This window comes from Cokeromyces recurvatus, assembly GCF_025118155.1.
Source record: "Cokeromyces recurvatus strain NRRL 2243 chromosome Unknown BX663scaffold_20, whole genome shotgun sequence".
In the NCBI taxonomy this organism is placed as follows: domain Eukaryota; kingdom Fungi; phylum Mucoromycota; class Mucoromycetes; order Mucorales; family Mucoraceae; genus Cokeromyces; species Cokeromyces recurvatus.
Window position 1 is genome coordinate 35,004 of NW_026251406.1, and position 15,884 is coordinate 50,887.

At 31.5% G+C, this 15,884-nt stretch overlaps 6 protein-coding genes across 6 annotated transcripts; 5 read left to right on the forward strand and 1 right to left on the reverse strand.

Moving 5' to 3' along the window:
• Window positions 1–1,935: 1,935 nt before the first annotated feature.
• On the forward strand, window positions 1,936–2,397 carry BX663DRAFT_438374 (uncharacterized protein; the record flags this gene model as incomplete). The annotated part of the gene is made up of 1 exon (XM_051523274.1): window positions 1,936–2,397. A coding segment is annotated over one exon (462 nt), but the record flags the coding sequence as incomplete, so codon positions are not given.
• A 687-nt stretch (window positions 2,398–3,084) lies between these two features.
• Window positions 3,085–3,643, forward strand: BX663DRAFT_138215 (uncharacterized protein; the record flags this gene model as incomplete). Its single annotated transcript, XM_051521556.1, has 1 exon — window positions 3,085–3,643. A coding segment is annotated over one exon (309 nt), but the record flags the coding sequence as incomplete, so codon positions are not given.
• A 2,209-nt stretch (window positions 3,644–5,852) lies between these two features.
• On the forward strand, window positions 5,853–8,330 carry BX663DRAFT_138348 (uncharacterized protein). The gene is made up of 3 exons (XM_051521557.1): window positions 5,853–5,960; window positions 6,007–6,773; window positions 6,849–8,330. The coding sequence occupies exons 2-3, from the start codon at window positions 6,119–6,121 to the stop codon at window positions 8,240–8,242; spliced, it is 2,049 nt and encodes a 682-aa protein (XP_051380869.1). The 5' UTR covers window positions 5,853–5,960; window positions 6,007–6,118; the 3' UTR covers window positions 8,243–8,330.
• An 11-nt stretch (window positions 8,331–8,341) lies between these two features.
• Window positions 8,342–12,174, forward strand: BX663DRAFT_515594 (kinesin motor domain-containing protein). The gene is made up of 12 exons (XM_051528463.1): window positions 8,342–8,406; window positions 8,457–8,577; window positions 8,659–8,763; window positions 8,876–10,324; window positions 10,409–10,469; window positions 10,532–10,551; window positions 10,623–10,943; window positions 11,031–11,102; window positions 11,161–11,433; window positions 11,489–11,626; window positions 11,698–11,798; window positions 11,862–12,174. Exons 1-12 carry the CDS (start codon window positions 8,402–8,404, stop codon window positions 11,878–11,880), a joined length of 2,685 nt encoding a protein of 894 aa, XP_051380870.1. The 5' UTR covers window positions 8,342–8,401; the 3' UTR covers window positions 11,881–12,174.
• A 223-nt stretch (window positions 12,175–12,397) lies between these two features.
• BX663DRAFT_515599 (copper fist DNA binding domain-containing protein) lies at window positions 12,398–13,909 on the reverse strand. The gene is made up of 5 exons (XM_051528464.1): window positions 13,785–13,909; window positions 13,704–13,717; window positions 13,491–13,644; window positions 13,369–13,386; window positions 12,398–13,299 (listed from the first exon to the last, which is right to left on the reverse strand). Exons 1-5 carry the CDS (start codon window positions 13,813–13,815, stop codon window positions 12,755–12,757), a joined length of 762 nt encoding a protein of 253 aa, XP_051380871.1. The 5' UTR covers window positions 13,816–13,909; the 3' UTR covers window positions 12,398–12,754.
• A 598-nt stretch (window positions 13,910–14,507) lies between these two features.
• Window positions 14,508–15,861, forward strand: BX663DRAFT_515602 (transmembrane amino acid transporter protein-domain-containing protein). The gene is made up of 2 exons (XM_051528465.1): window positions 14,508–14,642; window positions 14,715–15,861. Exons 1-2 carry the CDS (start codon window positions 14,561–14,563, stop codon window positions 15,764–15,766), a joined length of 1,134 nt encoding a protein of 377 aa, XP_051380872.1. The 5' UTR covers window positions 14,508–14,560; the 3' UTR covers window positions 15,767–15,861.
• Window positions 15,862–15,884: the final 23 nt, after the last annotated feature.

The window sequence follows — 15,884 nt, forward strand, 5'->3', positions numbered from 1 at the left end:
CGAAAAAGAGTTGTAAAAAAAATGAAACCAAAATACTGATTACCTCAAAAAAAAAAAAAAAAAAAAAAAAACACACACACACACACACACAGCACATAATATACGTATAAAGTGATAAAAATAAAACTTTTAAAATTGCTGTCTTAAATGTCCTATTTTTCTATTAGTTGCCCATTTTCAAAATTTGTGTCCCAAATATTTTTCTAGTGGCTCAACTTTTTTCTTCGTGGCCCAACCTATTTTCTTCAGCTGTAAAAAGTCAAATAAAAAAGTTAGGTAAAAAGTGACAAGTGGTATAGAAATATAAAATTTGCACACAAAAAATTTAGTAAACTGTCACGTGATATACCGGACTTGTCCGGCAATTCAATTTATTTTATTTTAATTTACCCTTCGTTTATATTTCCTTTGATATCATTTTTATTTTAAGAATCGTTTTTATATTTTATGGGCTTTTACTTTGCTTTAAATTTTTATAAAGTTGTTTAATTTGTAATTTGGTTAATTGAATTGAAACGGCAATACAGAAGATTGTCGATCAAAAATAGGAATAGGAACAGAAAGAAACATCATTTACATTAACGACAATATTAAGAAGGAAGACCAGTGGGTAGACCACCAATCTTAACTGAGGAGCATAAGGACTTCACGATTGAATGGGCAGACGAAAACACCGACTCCGTTACATTAGACGATATGCTTAATGTATTGACTGATAGGTTTGGCAAACTCGATATCAGTAAAAGCAGCTTTAACAAATTTGTAAAGGAGAAAAGTAGAATCACATTCAAGCAAGCACGTTTACAACCAGTAGAGAGAAACAGCCCTGAAAAAATTGCAGAGCGTTATCAGTGGGTAAAAAAATGGGTGGAAACAGATATAGACTTCACCAGCAACTGTGTGTTTATTGATGAAGTTGCTTTCCATATCAATCTTGGAAGAAATTTTTTTTGGTCAAAAGAAGGCGATCGTGCGATTGTGAAAGTACCCAAAACGAGAGCAAAGATCACTACTATTTTAGGTGCAATTTCTCCTTCTGGTGTCGTGAACATCAGTGTAAGGAGATCACGAGCGTTGCCTCCAACAAAAAAGAGAAAAGCAGTAGGAGGATTCACTTCAGAAGTGAACAGTAATAGTGGTACAGTTACTGGGCATTACTTCAATTTTATCAGTAGTGTTTTGGATGTAATAGACCGTCATGAGGAATATAAAGGTCATTATCTGATTATGGACAATGCTCCTATTCATAAACACTAAGACATTCAAAACCTTATTGAGAGCCGAGGCTATAAGTGCGTATATCTGCCCCCTTATTCGCCTGAGCTTAATCCTATCGAGCAATTTTGGTCGGTTTGTAAAAGCAAACTTAAAAGAGAGCAGCTTTTGGAAGAAACATTGACTTCAAGAATTGCAGACGCTTGCAATAGAATATTGTATAGTGATCTTCGAGAATTTTATAATTATTCTGCTTCCAAGTTCGAAGATGGTCTCAATCGTAAACCTATCTAATAAATTTGCGCATTTTACGTATGCTTGACTAGTGCTAATTTTTTTTTGTACAAAGTTTTACTTTATATTCAACTTTAAATAGCTGTAATTGTAACACCAAACGAATCGCCCCTGAATTTAGACATTCCTGACAAAACAGTAAAGGTGAATTCAACTAAAAAAAGAAAGACCGAAGATGGAATAAGTCAAAGCATTTTTCAATGCACAACTGAGCAAGAATCTTCCATCGCCAAGTCAATACTAAGTTCGTTCAACGTTCGTAGTGCATCTTTGAAAATTCAGTCCAACGAGAAAAGGGCAATTGCTAATATCAACACATCAGCCCAAGATCTGCAAACGTTACTGTCTTTTTCCAATGTCCCTGTTACTTTGGATATTGAAGTGGGTGACAAAACACCATCGATTGAAACCAAAACTACCCTTTCGATGGGCGATGACTTTGTTCACTGCTGTTTACAAAGAACATATCCTGGTATTCTCAAACACGAAAAGTATGAAGAGATTAATGAATCTGCTTTTAGTATTTTGAATCAAGATTGGAAGCGCAAGCCATACATAAGAATCGCCTGCGGTCAACTTTTAGCTGGTTCAATTCTTGTAGAAGAAAATCAAGCTCTTCTCATCAATTGCATTGAACTTTACAATCGTAAACCATCAGTTGATTTACACTATGAGAGATTTGGGTCAAGATTTAGTATCAGTAGTATACCGTCAAAGAATAACAAATATAATGGTATCAACATTATATCAAAGGCCGAAGACAAATCCAGAAAACTATTGATCGGAACTTTTGTTTTTAATGGGCTTGTAACTTCTAGTATCCGGCTGGACAAAGATTTTTCTCCAGAAGTTGGCGCGTCAACCTTCCTTTTCTCTCCGACAAATAATACAAAAGTCTATATTGCTTTAAGAAGCATTGAATTGGCCAACAAAACAATCAATGAAAAACTTGAAACTGCTAATGGCCATGACTTGTACTCCCAGTTGAGACAAGTTAGGTCTCGCCTTACTAGTCCTAGGACGTATACCTGCTCGAGGTTTTCCTCCCAATGGACCGACCAGATAGGTTGCAGACCATACTCTATCTTTATTTTGTTGGATAAAGTTCAAGTAGACTTTTCAAACAACTCTACCCTAGCATCCAACATTTTAGTCAGTATTGCTGATTGTATGAGGTTTGAAAAAGGGATTTTCAAAAAAGCTATTTTGTTGGAAATTGCCACAGTCAACGAAGGAGACGTCAGGGCGAAAAAAATAATTAAACATTTTCTAGGTTTGTTTAAAAAAAAATACACTTTAAACATAACTGGAAAACCTGAAGTTGAAGGACTGTTAGTGGAATTAGCAGAGATGTGTACACAACAGCTGAAATCAGCTAATGAATCCATCAAAAATAATATTCTAGATTGTTTAAAGGGAATAGAGAAATAGCTGAAACGAAATGATGGGTTTCTTCACCTTTCAAAAGTTAATAAAAAAGTCTATTCTTTTGATCATCCCCAACCATTGAATAAAATTTTATAAAACCCGCTTTACCAAATCATTAATGAAATATACAGAAAATAGAGTTTTATGCTCAAAGTCTTTATTTGGTTATGTAAATACATCTTTAATTATTACAGAAAAAAAAATAGTTTTTTATTTTGTTTTACTTTTTTTTTTACAAAATACTATTTACAGAAAAAAAAAGAAGGGGATAAAGAGAGAATTACTGCAGGTCTACCATTCTTCGCGATTGTATTTGCGCTCGTATTTTTGATTGAAAGCAGCCAATTTTACTTGATCTCCTTCTTTAACTTGCTGCCATGGTTGGGAGTTAGTGTGGTGGTTCTATACTACATCTGGAGAACGAGATTGATGAAGACCCATGAAGGCACTTCCTGATAGAGCAACGTCCAATATTACTATAAGAGGATAAATTTCAGGCTTGGAAGAAGTTTGTTTGAAGAATTGTCGAATTTGTCCCATTATTGCTATTTAGACCTGAAGAACAAAATAGGAAATGTTATTATGCCCACCCTTCAATTTCTTATTTACTTTATTATATTTAGTCTTCCCTCCCTTCTTTCTTATTATTTAACCGAGCTCAGAATTCGATTGATAGTATAATATTAGAATTTATTCCTTTATATATCTTTGAAATCGCTATTAAATGAAGATTCAAGAAGATTCTAGCATAATAACATTTCCTATTTTGTTCTTCAGGTCTAAATAGCAAGTTGTCCCATTTTCAAAATTTGTGTCCCAAATATTTTTCAAGTAGCCCAACCTATTTTCTTCAGCTGTAATCGATATGAGCAATAAGATTATTTTTTTTTCAACAACAGCTTTTGATGCAAGAACTTGAGTTTTTTCTAAATGCTAAGCTCTCCTGGGGCTATCGGTGTAGACAGCTCGCTCTTTTGAGCTATACCTTCTTATTTTTTTTTTCTTCTTCTTCTTCAAAATGTTTGATTGCGGCATTAAAATCATGATATATCTTTCTGAATCAACTATACTAAGGTAAGAAAGAAAAAAAAAAGTAATTATCTACATTTCCTCTCTTGTAAAATCATCCAAGTCGAAGTTGACTAGCATTTCAGTACTTGTGGATTTCCTGGCAAAAAGAAAATAGGCACTATGACTATCAGATTGCAAGGTGCAGCACAATAAACCAGAGTTGTTTTCAGGATTTAAGGAGATTGTTTACGCTTAAGAAAATAAGATAATTTAGTAACATGATTTCTAGTTATATTTCTTTTTTTTTTCTTTTTTTTTTTAAAAAAAAAAGTCGAAAACAGTATCGAACTGTTTTACATGATCCTTATAGCTTGTTTCGGCTTTCAGTTTTGTCAGTGGTATAAACTTTCCAAACCACTATGTGCACCCGATGATATTGACTGTCATGCCTTATCAAGCATTTCTAATATGAACAGGTTGAAAAAGTAATGTCATGCTCTTTTATCTGTCTGTCATCCGACACCCACTATAGGTCCTATTCTTCTTTCATTAACTAACTATATTAACTATGCCACAAGCTAAACATAGTCGAGCTATACGCTGACATTTTGGCTGGTTGTCCAGTGATATCCCAAAACCTTGTATCTCTCATCCAAATGACATGTTTATTCGATCCTATATTTTTGTCTATCTAAAAATATGCACCACTAACTACAAATGCCCTGCCCTGTGGCTGATTTTTTATCTTGACCAGAGTAACAAAACATTGTTTTAAATTTTTATTGTAAATGCAAATGCTTTTTTAAAATTATTGTGACTTGAATTGAATTGACTATTGTTGTTTATCAGTCAATAATATACACACACATAAAAAAAAAGACGTGTTTTCTCTTGCTTTTTTTTTTTTTTTTTTTTTTTTTAACTTTCTTTCTTTCTTTAAGCAGAAATGTCACAAGAGGTTAGACTTATGCTTAAAATAAAATCAAGAACTTGACTCATCTCTATTTATTTATTTTTTTTTTCCTTCTTCTTCATTTCTCCTTTTTAGACATTTAATAAACGTAGAAGAATAACCGCCGATATATTATCCATATCAGATACAAATGAATTTGCAGATCAAACAAAAGGTAACAATCCATTTTTATTATTGTATGTTTTTTTTTTAGTTGTCATTATTGTCAAACTCATTCCACCGTCCATTTAGAAGAATCTACTGATAATACCATTTTATGTAATGTTTTAAGATCAAAGCTATCTTTACTAGAAACAAAACTTGAAACAAAATCTCAACTTTATGAAGCAACATTACAAGAAAAAGAGGAAAAAATAAAAAAACTCATTACAGAGCTTAATGTAAATAGATGAATGAATAGAGTATTCCAAATATTAATCTATTATTCTTTTTCATTTCACACACACACACACACACATACGTACATACATATCAAAAGGAAGCAAAAAATAGGGCTGTTTACCATAAGGAAAACTATGATAAAGCTCAAGAAACTTTATCTACTATGAAAACAAAACATAATTCGGTCACTGTAAGAAAACAAACCCCAAATCCCCACTATTTATATATGCATGTACAAGATCTAATCTATTTAATAAACAGGGTGAATTAAGAGATTCATTAGAATCATGTCGTAGTAAAATGCAGGATCTTGAAAACAAACTTGATGTTCAACAAAAAGAAAATGAAAGTTTGAAATCCAATTTACAGGAACAACAATTGAGTTATACGGATAATGTCAGTAATTTGGAAAATATTATTAACAACTTCAAAGAAGCCGTAAGTGTATTTGTATTTGTATTTGTATTTGTATTTTTTTTTTTTTTGTAAATTATAAACTTATTATTCATGTCTTTGCAATAGCTAGCAGAAAATAAAAAGGAGCTGGAAAATAGAAAACAACAGTATGAATTGTCTTTATTAAAACATACTCAAGACTCAAATGATGATTCTAAACAAGATCAAATGGCTGTTGATAGTCTCTTAAAACAAAACTTCAGTATGTGTTTTTCTTTTTTCTTTTTTCCTTTATAATGTTTAATCAGTTGTTAATTCTTTATTGTAGAGTTATCTACTGAATCCAATAGACTCAAAAGTGAAAATGAACAATTAAACCGTGAATTAAAACATTACAAATCTGTCTATCAAGATGTTAACATGTTACGGATGGAAAAGGCCAGTCTTGAATATAAATTGTCAGATTATCAAGAGTTGCTGACAGCAAAAATATCTTTAGAGTACGAAAATAGTAAATTGAAGGCTGCTTGTCATGCAACAACTGCTATTAAAGAAAGTCCTGATCTTCTTAATAATGTTCGTGGAAAAAAATATTTTGAAACTAAAATCGAAAAATATGAATCTGAAATAGATAGCTTAAAGACAGTTATAAAAGATTTGGAAACACACTTGGATGACCTTAAGACGACTATAGAAGAACAAAAGCTAGTACGTACTGCTGAAGAATCGGCAAGAAATTTATTAGTCAAGAGAGTTGAAGCTGCTGAAAGACATGCTCGTGTCGTAGAGAATCAGTTAACTATTTATGATCATGCTGAAAAGCTTTATTTAGATGCAGAGAAAGTGGATCAATTAAAGATAAAGAGAATTAATGAGCTTGAAGAGCTTGTTAGAAGTCTTGAAAAACAATTGTTAGAGCAGACAAAGGATATGGCTGAACAGCAAGTAAAGCAAGCCATTCAAGAAAAGCCAATTATTCAAGTGAATCATGGTCCTTATTATGAGTTAACATCAGGTGTACGTATAACAGAATTTCTAACTGACTTATTCAACAAGGAAAAAGAGCACTTTGAAGGTAAATAAATATAAGAGTAAATATGTATAAATGTATTTATATATTTATTTATGAAATACATATATGTATATATAGAGCTTACACAATTAAATATAATCAAGGAAAATCTCGAAATGAAATACAAAGCAGCTGAAGCACAAATCTCAGAACTTCAAAAGGCTATTTCATTAAGGTCATCTCTTACTTCTAACAAAATGATTTCATCATCCATAAAGGTGGAACCTATATCTTCTTCAACTGAGTCAGTTCTTCTTTCTGCTACAAATAATACTGCTATGGATACCACTGTAGAAGAAGCTACTGATGATGATAACAAAAAATACCGTATTTTAGAACTCAAAGATAACCCTGCATCACGAGAATATGCTATTCGTAAAGAACTCCTTAATAACCTTCGTCAAGAAAATCACGATCTCCGTCAACAACTTTTCACTCAATCATCTACTTTGCCTGACTCATCTTGGACTAATCTTGAAGCTGAGAAAAGTAGTCTAACGACTGAATGTGAAACACTTCGAAAACGTATTAAACGTATGCTTACGGCCTATGATACTAACATACAAAAGAACATGACACATATTAAAAGTCTACTTGGCTATAGTGTTTTCTTTCATGATAGTGGTTTAATACGTCTTGAAAGTATCTGGGCCGATCCTGTCGATTTACATTTTATGGTCAAGATTGATGATGAAAGTGGGCACGCCATTTTAAGAATTACAGGCAAAGAAAGGGATCGATATATGGCCTATTTAGAAGATAGCTATCAGATGTATGTAGTTCATGATAGAAATATTGCTGCATTCTTAAGCGCAGCCGCCTTGGAGTTATATGTAGAGTACAAAGGAGAAGAACAACTAAAAGAGCGTCAACAAAAAGAACGACAACAACAACAACAACTCGAGCAAGAACAAGTGGAATTCGAATTACAAGAAAATGAGTCATTAGAGGATGAGCAGCAGCAGCAGCAGCAACAAGAATATCTACAACAAGATCGCAAGCAACAAGAACATGAACAAGACGAGAATAAGCATGAAGAAGGTCAAGAATATGAACGTGAAGATGAACAACAAGAATTACAGGAACCACAACAACAACAACAAGAGCAGCAGCATGAAGAAGAAGTGACTGTCGAGGAAGAAGACTATGAGTATGTTGAAGATGATGATATGCCCGTGGAAGAGGATGATATGCCTGTGGAAGAAGATGACATGCCTGTGGAAGAGGATGACATGCCTGTGGAAGAAGATGACATGCCTGTGGAAGAGGATGACATGCCTGTGGAAGAAGATGACATGCCTGTGGAAGAGGATGACATGCCTGTGGAAGAAGAATATATGCCTGTAGAAGAAGATGAATATGACTATGAAGAAGGAGAAGAGTCTTATGTGGAAGAAGAAGTTGATATGCCTGAAATAATTGAAAATCATAAAGGACCATCATTTGTGGTTCATATTGATGATTCTGAATAAGCTTACAAATATCCATTAAATATTTAGACAACAATATTCAATGTTGTTTAACTGGGTTTAAATTTTATTTTATTTTATTTTATTTTATTTCATTTTATTTTTTTTTTTTTTTATTATTATGTTCCTTTTTTCTAAAAGATCAATGCCATCTAATAAACAATGAGGTTTGATCTAAGCACAGAATTTCAATTACAAAATATTGACTTTAAACTAGTTCTTTTTCTAGTCCAATTCGATCTAATAATTTTATACCCAAACATAAATCTACTAATAGAAAGCATAATGTTGATACCAATCGTTACTTAAATTATGATCCTGAAAAAGAACCCATTAAAGTATGAATTAGATTACTCTCTCCCCTTTTTTTTTTTTTTTTTTTTTCATTGAATTCTCATAATGTTTAAATAATATTATAGGCATATCTAAGAATAAGACCCAAGCCAGAAAATTATAATGATTCAATTGAAAAACCATACATTGAAATCGTTAACCATGTTGAAGTCATCATGCATCCTCCTGAAGTAAAAAAAACAAAAAAAAATATTCAAAATCTATTTTCATTAAATTCAATTTTTTCTTTCTTTCTTTCTTTCTTCCCCCTTTTTTTTTTCTTTTTTTTTTTTTCTTTTCTAGAATTCATATAGAGCACGACACAAGCCACCGGAACGGTATCGATTTACTCAAGTGTTTGACCATACAACCGACCAACGTGAATTTTTTAACGAGACTACACTTGAACTTGTGAAGGACGTGTTGAGAGGGAATAATGCGCTTTTATTTGCGTATGGTGTGACGAATTCAGGAAAGACGTATTCGATTATGGGTAAAGAAACAGAGGAAGATGTTGGACTCTTACCACGGACCCTTTATACAATTTTCAAAAGCATTCATGACCGTAAAAGTGAGGCTAAACTGAAGCCTGTCATGGATAATCTAGTTCAACCCTATGAATGCAACACAGAAGAGAATCGAGAGATCCTAAATATATGTCAATTGCAGGAGAACCTATCATTAACGCAACAAGGTGGAGAGATGATCGAGATTGATAGTAATTTTGAATATGGTATTTGGGTTTCATTTATTGAAGTCTATAATGAACAAGTCTATGACCTCTTGGACGTGAAGAGGAGGCAAAGGACGTTGCAACTCAAGTATGACCAAAGGAGTGGTAACAAGTATGTAGCTGATGTAAGTTTAGTTAAAGTAAAGTCGATGGAGGAAGCAGATGCGATTATGCGGTTAGGACATCAAAATAGACATGTCTTCTCAACCTTGATGAATCAAACGAGTAGTCGAAGTCATAGCGTATTTACCATCCACGTCGTGAGGTGTCCGATTGAAAATGATGAATTTGTAATCGAGGATCCTAATTTTGCGACTATTTCAAAATTGTCTATTGTTGATCTAGCAGGTTCTGAACGTTATCGAAACACGAATAGTACAGGACAACGACTGAAGGAGGCAGGCAATATTAACAAGTCCCTCATGGTCCTTGGTCAATGCATGGAGACACTTCGTATGAATCAGATAAAGACGGATATGGGGAAGACGCCTACGATGGTCCCCTTTCGACATAGCAAACTGACAGAGTTATTCAAGAGTACATTTGAAGGGGATGGAAAAGCAGTGATTATTGTCAACGTCAATCCCTTTGATACAGGCTTTGATGAAAACAATCATGTCATGAAATTTGCTGCTGTAGCTAGAAATGTAACAACAACTTGGCGACCTATTCAACCAACAAAGATTGATTTTGAACAAGTAGAAGCGAGTACAAAAAGATTAAGAAATGGAGTATTAAAGAATAAACAAAATATTGAAGAAGGAGGAGAAGACAAAGAAGACGAAGACAACGACGACGACGACGACGACGACGACGACGATAATGATACATTATTAAATGAAAATGCTCAATTTATTGATAATTTAATTGATCAAATAGAAGATTTATGGGAGAAATGGGTAGATATAGAAGCAAGAAATAATACATTAGAATTTGAAATTCGAGATCAAGTTTCGAGAGAAATGGATATTGAATTAAAAAAGATGGAAGATTTGTATTTAGCAGCACTAAAAAGAGAAGTAAGTAAAAAAAAAAAAAAAAAAAAAAAAAATCTAGGAAAACTAAAGATCTTTATACATTTATACTACATATATTTTATATAGAATGATTTAATGAATATTCAGTTAGAGAATAGATTAAAGAAAGATATTAATGATGAGAATGGTAAAATTATTTAAATGATAATATGGAATAGGTACTTATTCTTCCTTTACTTTACTTTATAGATAACGAATTTCTGAAAATGGTAAGCTAAATAAACAATTGCTCAAGATATTTAATTCTTAATCATACTAATACTAATAATAATAATAAAAGGTTCATGAAAGACAGAATGTAATTATAGAAGAAATGAACTATTTAAAGCAAAAATTAGAACAAACAACAGATAAAATCAGTAATAATAATAATAATGGTCTTTTACTTGAAAGGATAGCAAAACTCGAAAAAGAAAATCAAAAGGAAAGAAAAGAGAGATATAAACTTGAACGTTATGTACGCATGCTAGAAAAGAAAGAAGACGATATTGAAGATATGAATGATGATGACGATTTAAAAAGAACAATGGATGTAGAATCATTCCAACAATTTTTAAATTTAAGAAAGCAATTACGTCGAAGTATATTTAAGAAAGAAGAGGTATAAGAAAGAAAGAAAAAAGGAAGAGAAATAGAGTTAAAAATAACACACACACTCACTCACTCACTCATATATACATTTATATAGTTGGGTGAAGATGCTGACACAGTAATGAAGCAAATAGAGCAATTTAAAGGTGTTACTTTCAAATTAGCCAAGGTAAAATAATAATGAATGAAATCTTATTATTATAAACAATATTAATATAATAACATAGGATACAAAAATGGGTAAATTATTAAAACTAATTATCCAAGAAGACTTTGAAAAAGATCCATATCAAATCCGAAATCGCGCTATTCAACTATTTAAACGTTACTCACAGTTAATGGACTTACCTGCTGAATTACCACTTAAAAATGAATTTTCCAACTTGAATTTACAAGAAGAAAATGAACAAAAATTCCAAGATGCTACAACAATGACAGATATAACTGACATAGAAAAAAGTTTAAAGATCGAGAATACTAGATTAAGACAAAAGATTAAAGTAAATATGTGTATATATTTTATATAAAATGAAACTAAAATTATTGATTATATAGATACTGAATGAAGGTCAAAAAAGATTAAAGGAAGCATTTGAGAATACATTATTAACAAAGCAAATTTTGTCAAGACCGTTATTACCTTCAGAAGATGTTATCATGACTGAAAATAAAAACAATCATAACGATCCTGAGGTAAATTAGCATTATATAAGAGATATAGAGGAAGAGATTACTAAAAAAAAAATTTTTTTTTTTGATTATAGACTATACACGTCAATAGCTCAGAGGAAGAAAACGATATTAATGAATACGAAAGTGATATAACGGAAATACTTAAACAAGATAGCCGTCAAAAACGTAGAAGGTAAATATATGTATACCTATATACCTTGTTATAATATTAAAATTAATTATATTTAAAACAAAGGAAACTACGAGAGCGTTAATAAACTTGTTTTTTAAAATAATACTTACTGTGTAATTATAAATGTTCTCAACTTGTAATGAATTATTATACTACCCTCGAGTAGTAAATAAAGGATTTTTATTTTTTTTATCAGGTACTGAATTGAGCTGAATTTGAAAATAAAGGGTTGCTGCATGAACACTATTTTGGGATATAAATGAAAAAAAACAGGTACGCACATAGCAACCATATATATCAAATTATACTAGAACACAACTATTTACAACATATTGAATTGACTTTGTATTATGTATTATATTATCTTAACTTCAATTACTCAGAGTAAATATAAATGAGATAAGAGCACTTGGGTCCTTTTATTATTATTATTCTTTATTAAAAGAATCAAACAAAAAATAAAAACAGCGATGTATTCTGAGAATAAATAGCACTACCATTTATCATATATTTATATATTCGATCAAATTTTCCTAATACTTTTCTATTAGATGCCCTTTTTTTTTTTCTTTTCGTTTCTCTATACCTTGAAATAAAAAGAGCTTTGTATCAGTTTATATAAGCAGCAGCAGTAGCAGCAGCAGAGAGGGAAAAGCTCTGTTTAAATAAATAAAAAAAAGGGAGAGGGAGAGAGAGAGAGAGAGAGAGGAGAAAAGCATAGAAAAATTAGATATCAAATAGATAATACATATTCAATATATAGGCCCAAAAGAAATCAAAGATAACATTTATTTGTTTTGTTTTTCTACATTCCGTGACTATCAATACTTCGATCAATATATATAGAGAGAGAGAGGATTAAACCACTAGTTATATTTTATAACAATTTGCTACACAGATCCTTTCTATTTATTATTATATATCCAAGCAAAATTAATCTGTATTATTGTTTCCGTTTATAAATCATGTGTACAGCAAGAACAAGTCTCTAATGACTTTGAACATCCGCATCCACATAATAAAATACCATCATCTGATAAAATAGAAGAAGGTATTTTATTAGCAGAACAAGCTATTGATGAATCAATTGATATTTGTTGTTGTTGTTGTCTTTGTTGTATTATCATGTCAAACCCTATATAAATATCCTTTTTACCTTCTTTCATAGCCCGTGATGGGTGTGCGTCACAGCCTATGCAGGCACAGTCATCTCCACAACGACATGTAACTACACGAATTGTTTCTCCTTGTTGATTCTTAGCAGGTGGACCACAACAAGATGTTGGCGGTGGTATATTAGGTAGTGGAACAGATTCAGATAGTAATAATAAAGGTAATGAATGACTTGTGGTATTAGCTATTGACGACACTAATTGATTCTCTTTACTGGATTTTTTTTGACAGCAGCTAGAAGGTGAAATTGACTGACAGCAATTATTTTTTATTTCATTTTTTGGTGCAATAGGCCTTAATGTTTTTAATCGAACTTTTTTTCTTGTTGCTAAAATAAAATTATGTCAATAAAATTGCAGTCTTTTGTTGTTGTTGTTGTTGTTGTTACTGTGCTTACGTATAATAATACTCTTATCTGATTTAAATAAAAAAAAAGAAAAAAAAAAACGATAGAGAAATTAATCAGATAAATTCTTTCCCCTTTTTTTTTCAGTGACTTATTTTATCAACTCCCCCCACCGTTTTTATTTTGGATTCCACATTCACATTTAACATGAAGTTGTCGAACAGTCCTTAGTTCTTTACAGCGATTACACTGTGTTGATGGTCTTCCTTTTTTCTTTATTAAAATCAATTGGCGATCTTCGTGTTGACAATGTGAAGCACGATGACCCTAATTTAAATTTGGTTTATTTCAAATTGTTAATTTATTTATTATTTAAATCATTTTACCTTTATACAAGTTTCTTCAAATCAAAAATAAAAGAAATGAATAAACATCACTCAATATGCAGTTATTGTTATTTATTTTACCACAGGACCATTTTTGGCCATTAATCAACATTTGAAGGAATTTAATTAAAATAAATAAATAAAAATAATTAAAAAGAAAAAAAGAAAAAAAAAATATGTGTTGTATAATATTTCAACAATGATTGCTGTTACACGCTGTTATTCGGAATATGAAATACATTAATAAAAGAAGCAAAAATCTATGTTGTTGTTATGTTGTTTATTAAAAGTAATATGATTTATGCTTGTACGTGTTGTTTAGTAGTAGTATTTAATTATCTTTAATCTTATTTGTTATTATCTTATTTTAAAGAATTACATTTATTTGTTGTTTGCTTTTTCTTTTTTTTTTTTTATTTCTCCGCCGCACTATGACTCAACTATCCAAAACTTTATTTTTTTTTTTTTTTTTTTTTTTTTTTTTTTTTTTTATATACATATTTTCTTTCTTGACTTCATTTAAATGGAACTACATGAAATAAACAAAGAAAAACCCTTAAAATTAGAGCCAACATTAGACCAGATCACCGATCAGATTATTGGTAATTAATAGCTAGTTATGTACTTGTCTATTTTTATTTTTTTTATTTTAACATGGTTTGATTAGGTGAATCAGAATATGATGACAATATTAGCTTTAGTCATGGTGTAGATCGTGATAGTCAAGGTGGATCTTCTTTTTTAGCTTATTTTAATATTGTTTGTGTTGTTGCTGGTACTGGTGCACTTAGTTTACCCTATGCACTAAAACAAGGCGGCTGGATTGGTAAAGAATAAAAATATATATATATATATAGATGTATACATTATTTATTTTATATAATTTACATATTATTATAGGGCTTTTTATTCTTGTCTTGGGATGGTTATTTTCAACTTGTAAATACACACTTGTATAGAATAATATACAAGTTGAAATAATGTAACTCACTTTTTTTTTTTTTGTTTTAGATTCAGGTATCATTCTAATTCGTTGTTTATATTATAATGGTCGTACTCGTTTATCCTCTTATCAAGAAGTCGCTGAAGCAGCCTTCGGGAAAATAGGTGGCTGGGTCTCCTTCTTCTTTACTGCTGTTACTCTTCTGGGTGTTCCTGTACTTTATTTCTTATTAGCAGGTCAAAATCTTCATTCTGTTTGTATAGGTACTCGTGCAGAACTCACATTTTCTATATGGGTTATCATTGTCGCAGCTATTGTTTCATTACCTTTTGTTTGCTTCAAGTCGATGAAAGAAGTTGGCTTTATGAGCGCATTTGGTATGCTGACGACTGTCATCGTTGTTCTGATTGTTCTCGTTATGGCCGTTAAGGATAAACCTAATCAGGTTGATATACATCATGATAATGTCATTTGGTCTGAATTCCCTATCGCCTTATCTTCCATTATCTTTAGTTTTGGTGGAAATCCTGTCTATGCTCATGTGGAAGCTGGTATGCGTCGTCCTCAAAGTTGGGGGAAAGTCGTCTTTGCCGGTCTATCCACCTGTGCTGCTCTCTACTTTTTAACCGCTATCCCTGGTTATTATGTATATGGCAATAAAACTCAAAGCCCTATCTATGACTCCATTCCTGCTGGTAGTGCTAAAACGGCAAGTGCAATCATCATTACTGTACATATCATCCTGGCTGCTCCTATCCTTATGACTTCCTTTGCCCTTGACCTCGAAAAACTATTTGGTATCTCTTCATTTCATCATTCAAAGTTTATGGAAATCGTGTTAAGAGTCGCCTTACGTTTGACGATGGTAGTTATCATTACTGTCATTGCCATCTTTGTACCCTTCTTTGGTGACTTTATGTCTCTCCTCGGTGCCTTTTCGAATTGTGCTCTTATCTTGATTTTCCCTGTCTTATTTTATTTAAAGTTAACAGGTCTTCGTAACAAGTCATGGTATGAGCTAATACTTTGTTTTTTCGTTGTCTTGATCGGCATCATAGGGTTAATTTTTGGTACAATCACTGCTATACAAGCTCTGAAAGCAGACTTTGCTAATCAATAATGATGTAAAATAGAATTAGAATTTTTTTTTCTTTCTTTCTTTGTATAATAGTTTAAAATAAATAAATGGAAAACAAAAACAAAACGAAAAAAAAAAAAAAAAAAAAAAAAAAGTTTAT

Bases quoted from the DNA above. Each gene is read 5' to 3' on its own strand.
- BX663DRAFT_515594 (XM_051528463.1), top strand. The intron at 11,434-11,488 runs GTAAATATGTGT...TTGATTATATAG, and splicing joins GATTAAGACAAAAGATTAAA to ATACTGAATGAAGGTCAAAA. The intron at 11,627-11,697 runs GTAAATTAGCAT...TTTTGATTATAG, and splicing joins ACAATCATAACGATCCTGAG to ACTATACACGTCAATAGCTC.
- BX663DRAFT_515599 (XM_051528464.1), bottom strand. From the start codon at position 13,815: ATGTTGATTAATGGCCAAAAATGGTCCTGTG.
- BX663DRAFT_138348 (XM_051521557.1), top strand. From the start codon at position 6,119: ATGTTACGGATGGAAAAGGCCAGTCTTGAATATAAATTGTCAGATTAT. The intron at 6,774-6,848 runs GTAAATAAATAT...ATGTATATATAG, and splicing joins GGAAAAAGAGCACTTTGAAG to AGCTTACACAATTAAATATA.
- BX663DRAFT_515602 (XM_051528465.1), top strand. From the start codon at position 14,561: ATGTATACATTATTTATTTTATATAATTTACATATTATTATAGGGCTT. The intron at 14,643-14,714 runs GTAAATACACAC...TTTTTGTTTTAG, and splicing joins GGGATGGTTATTTTCAACTT to ATTCAGGTATCATTCTAATT.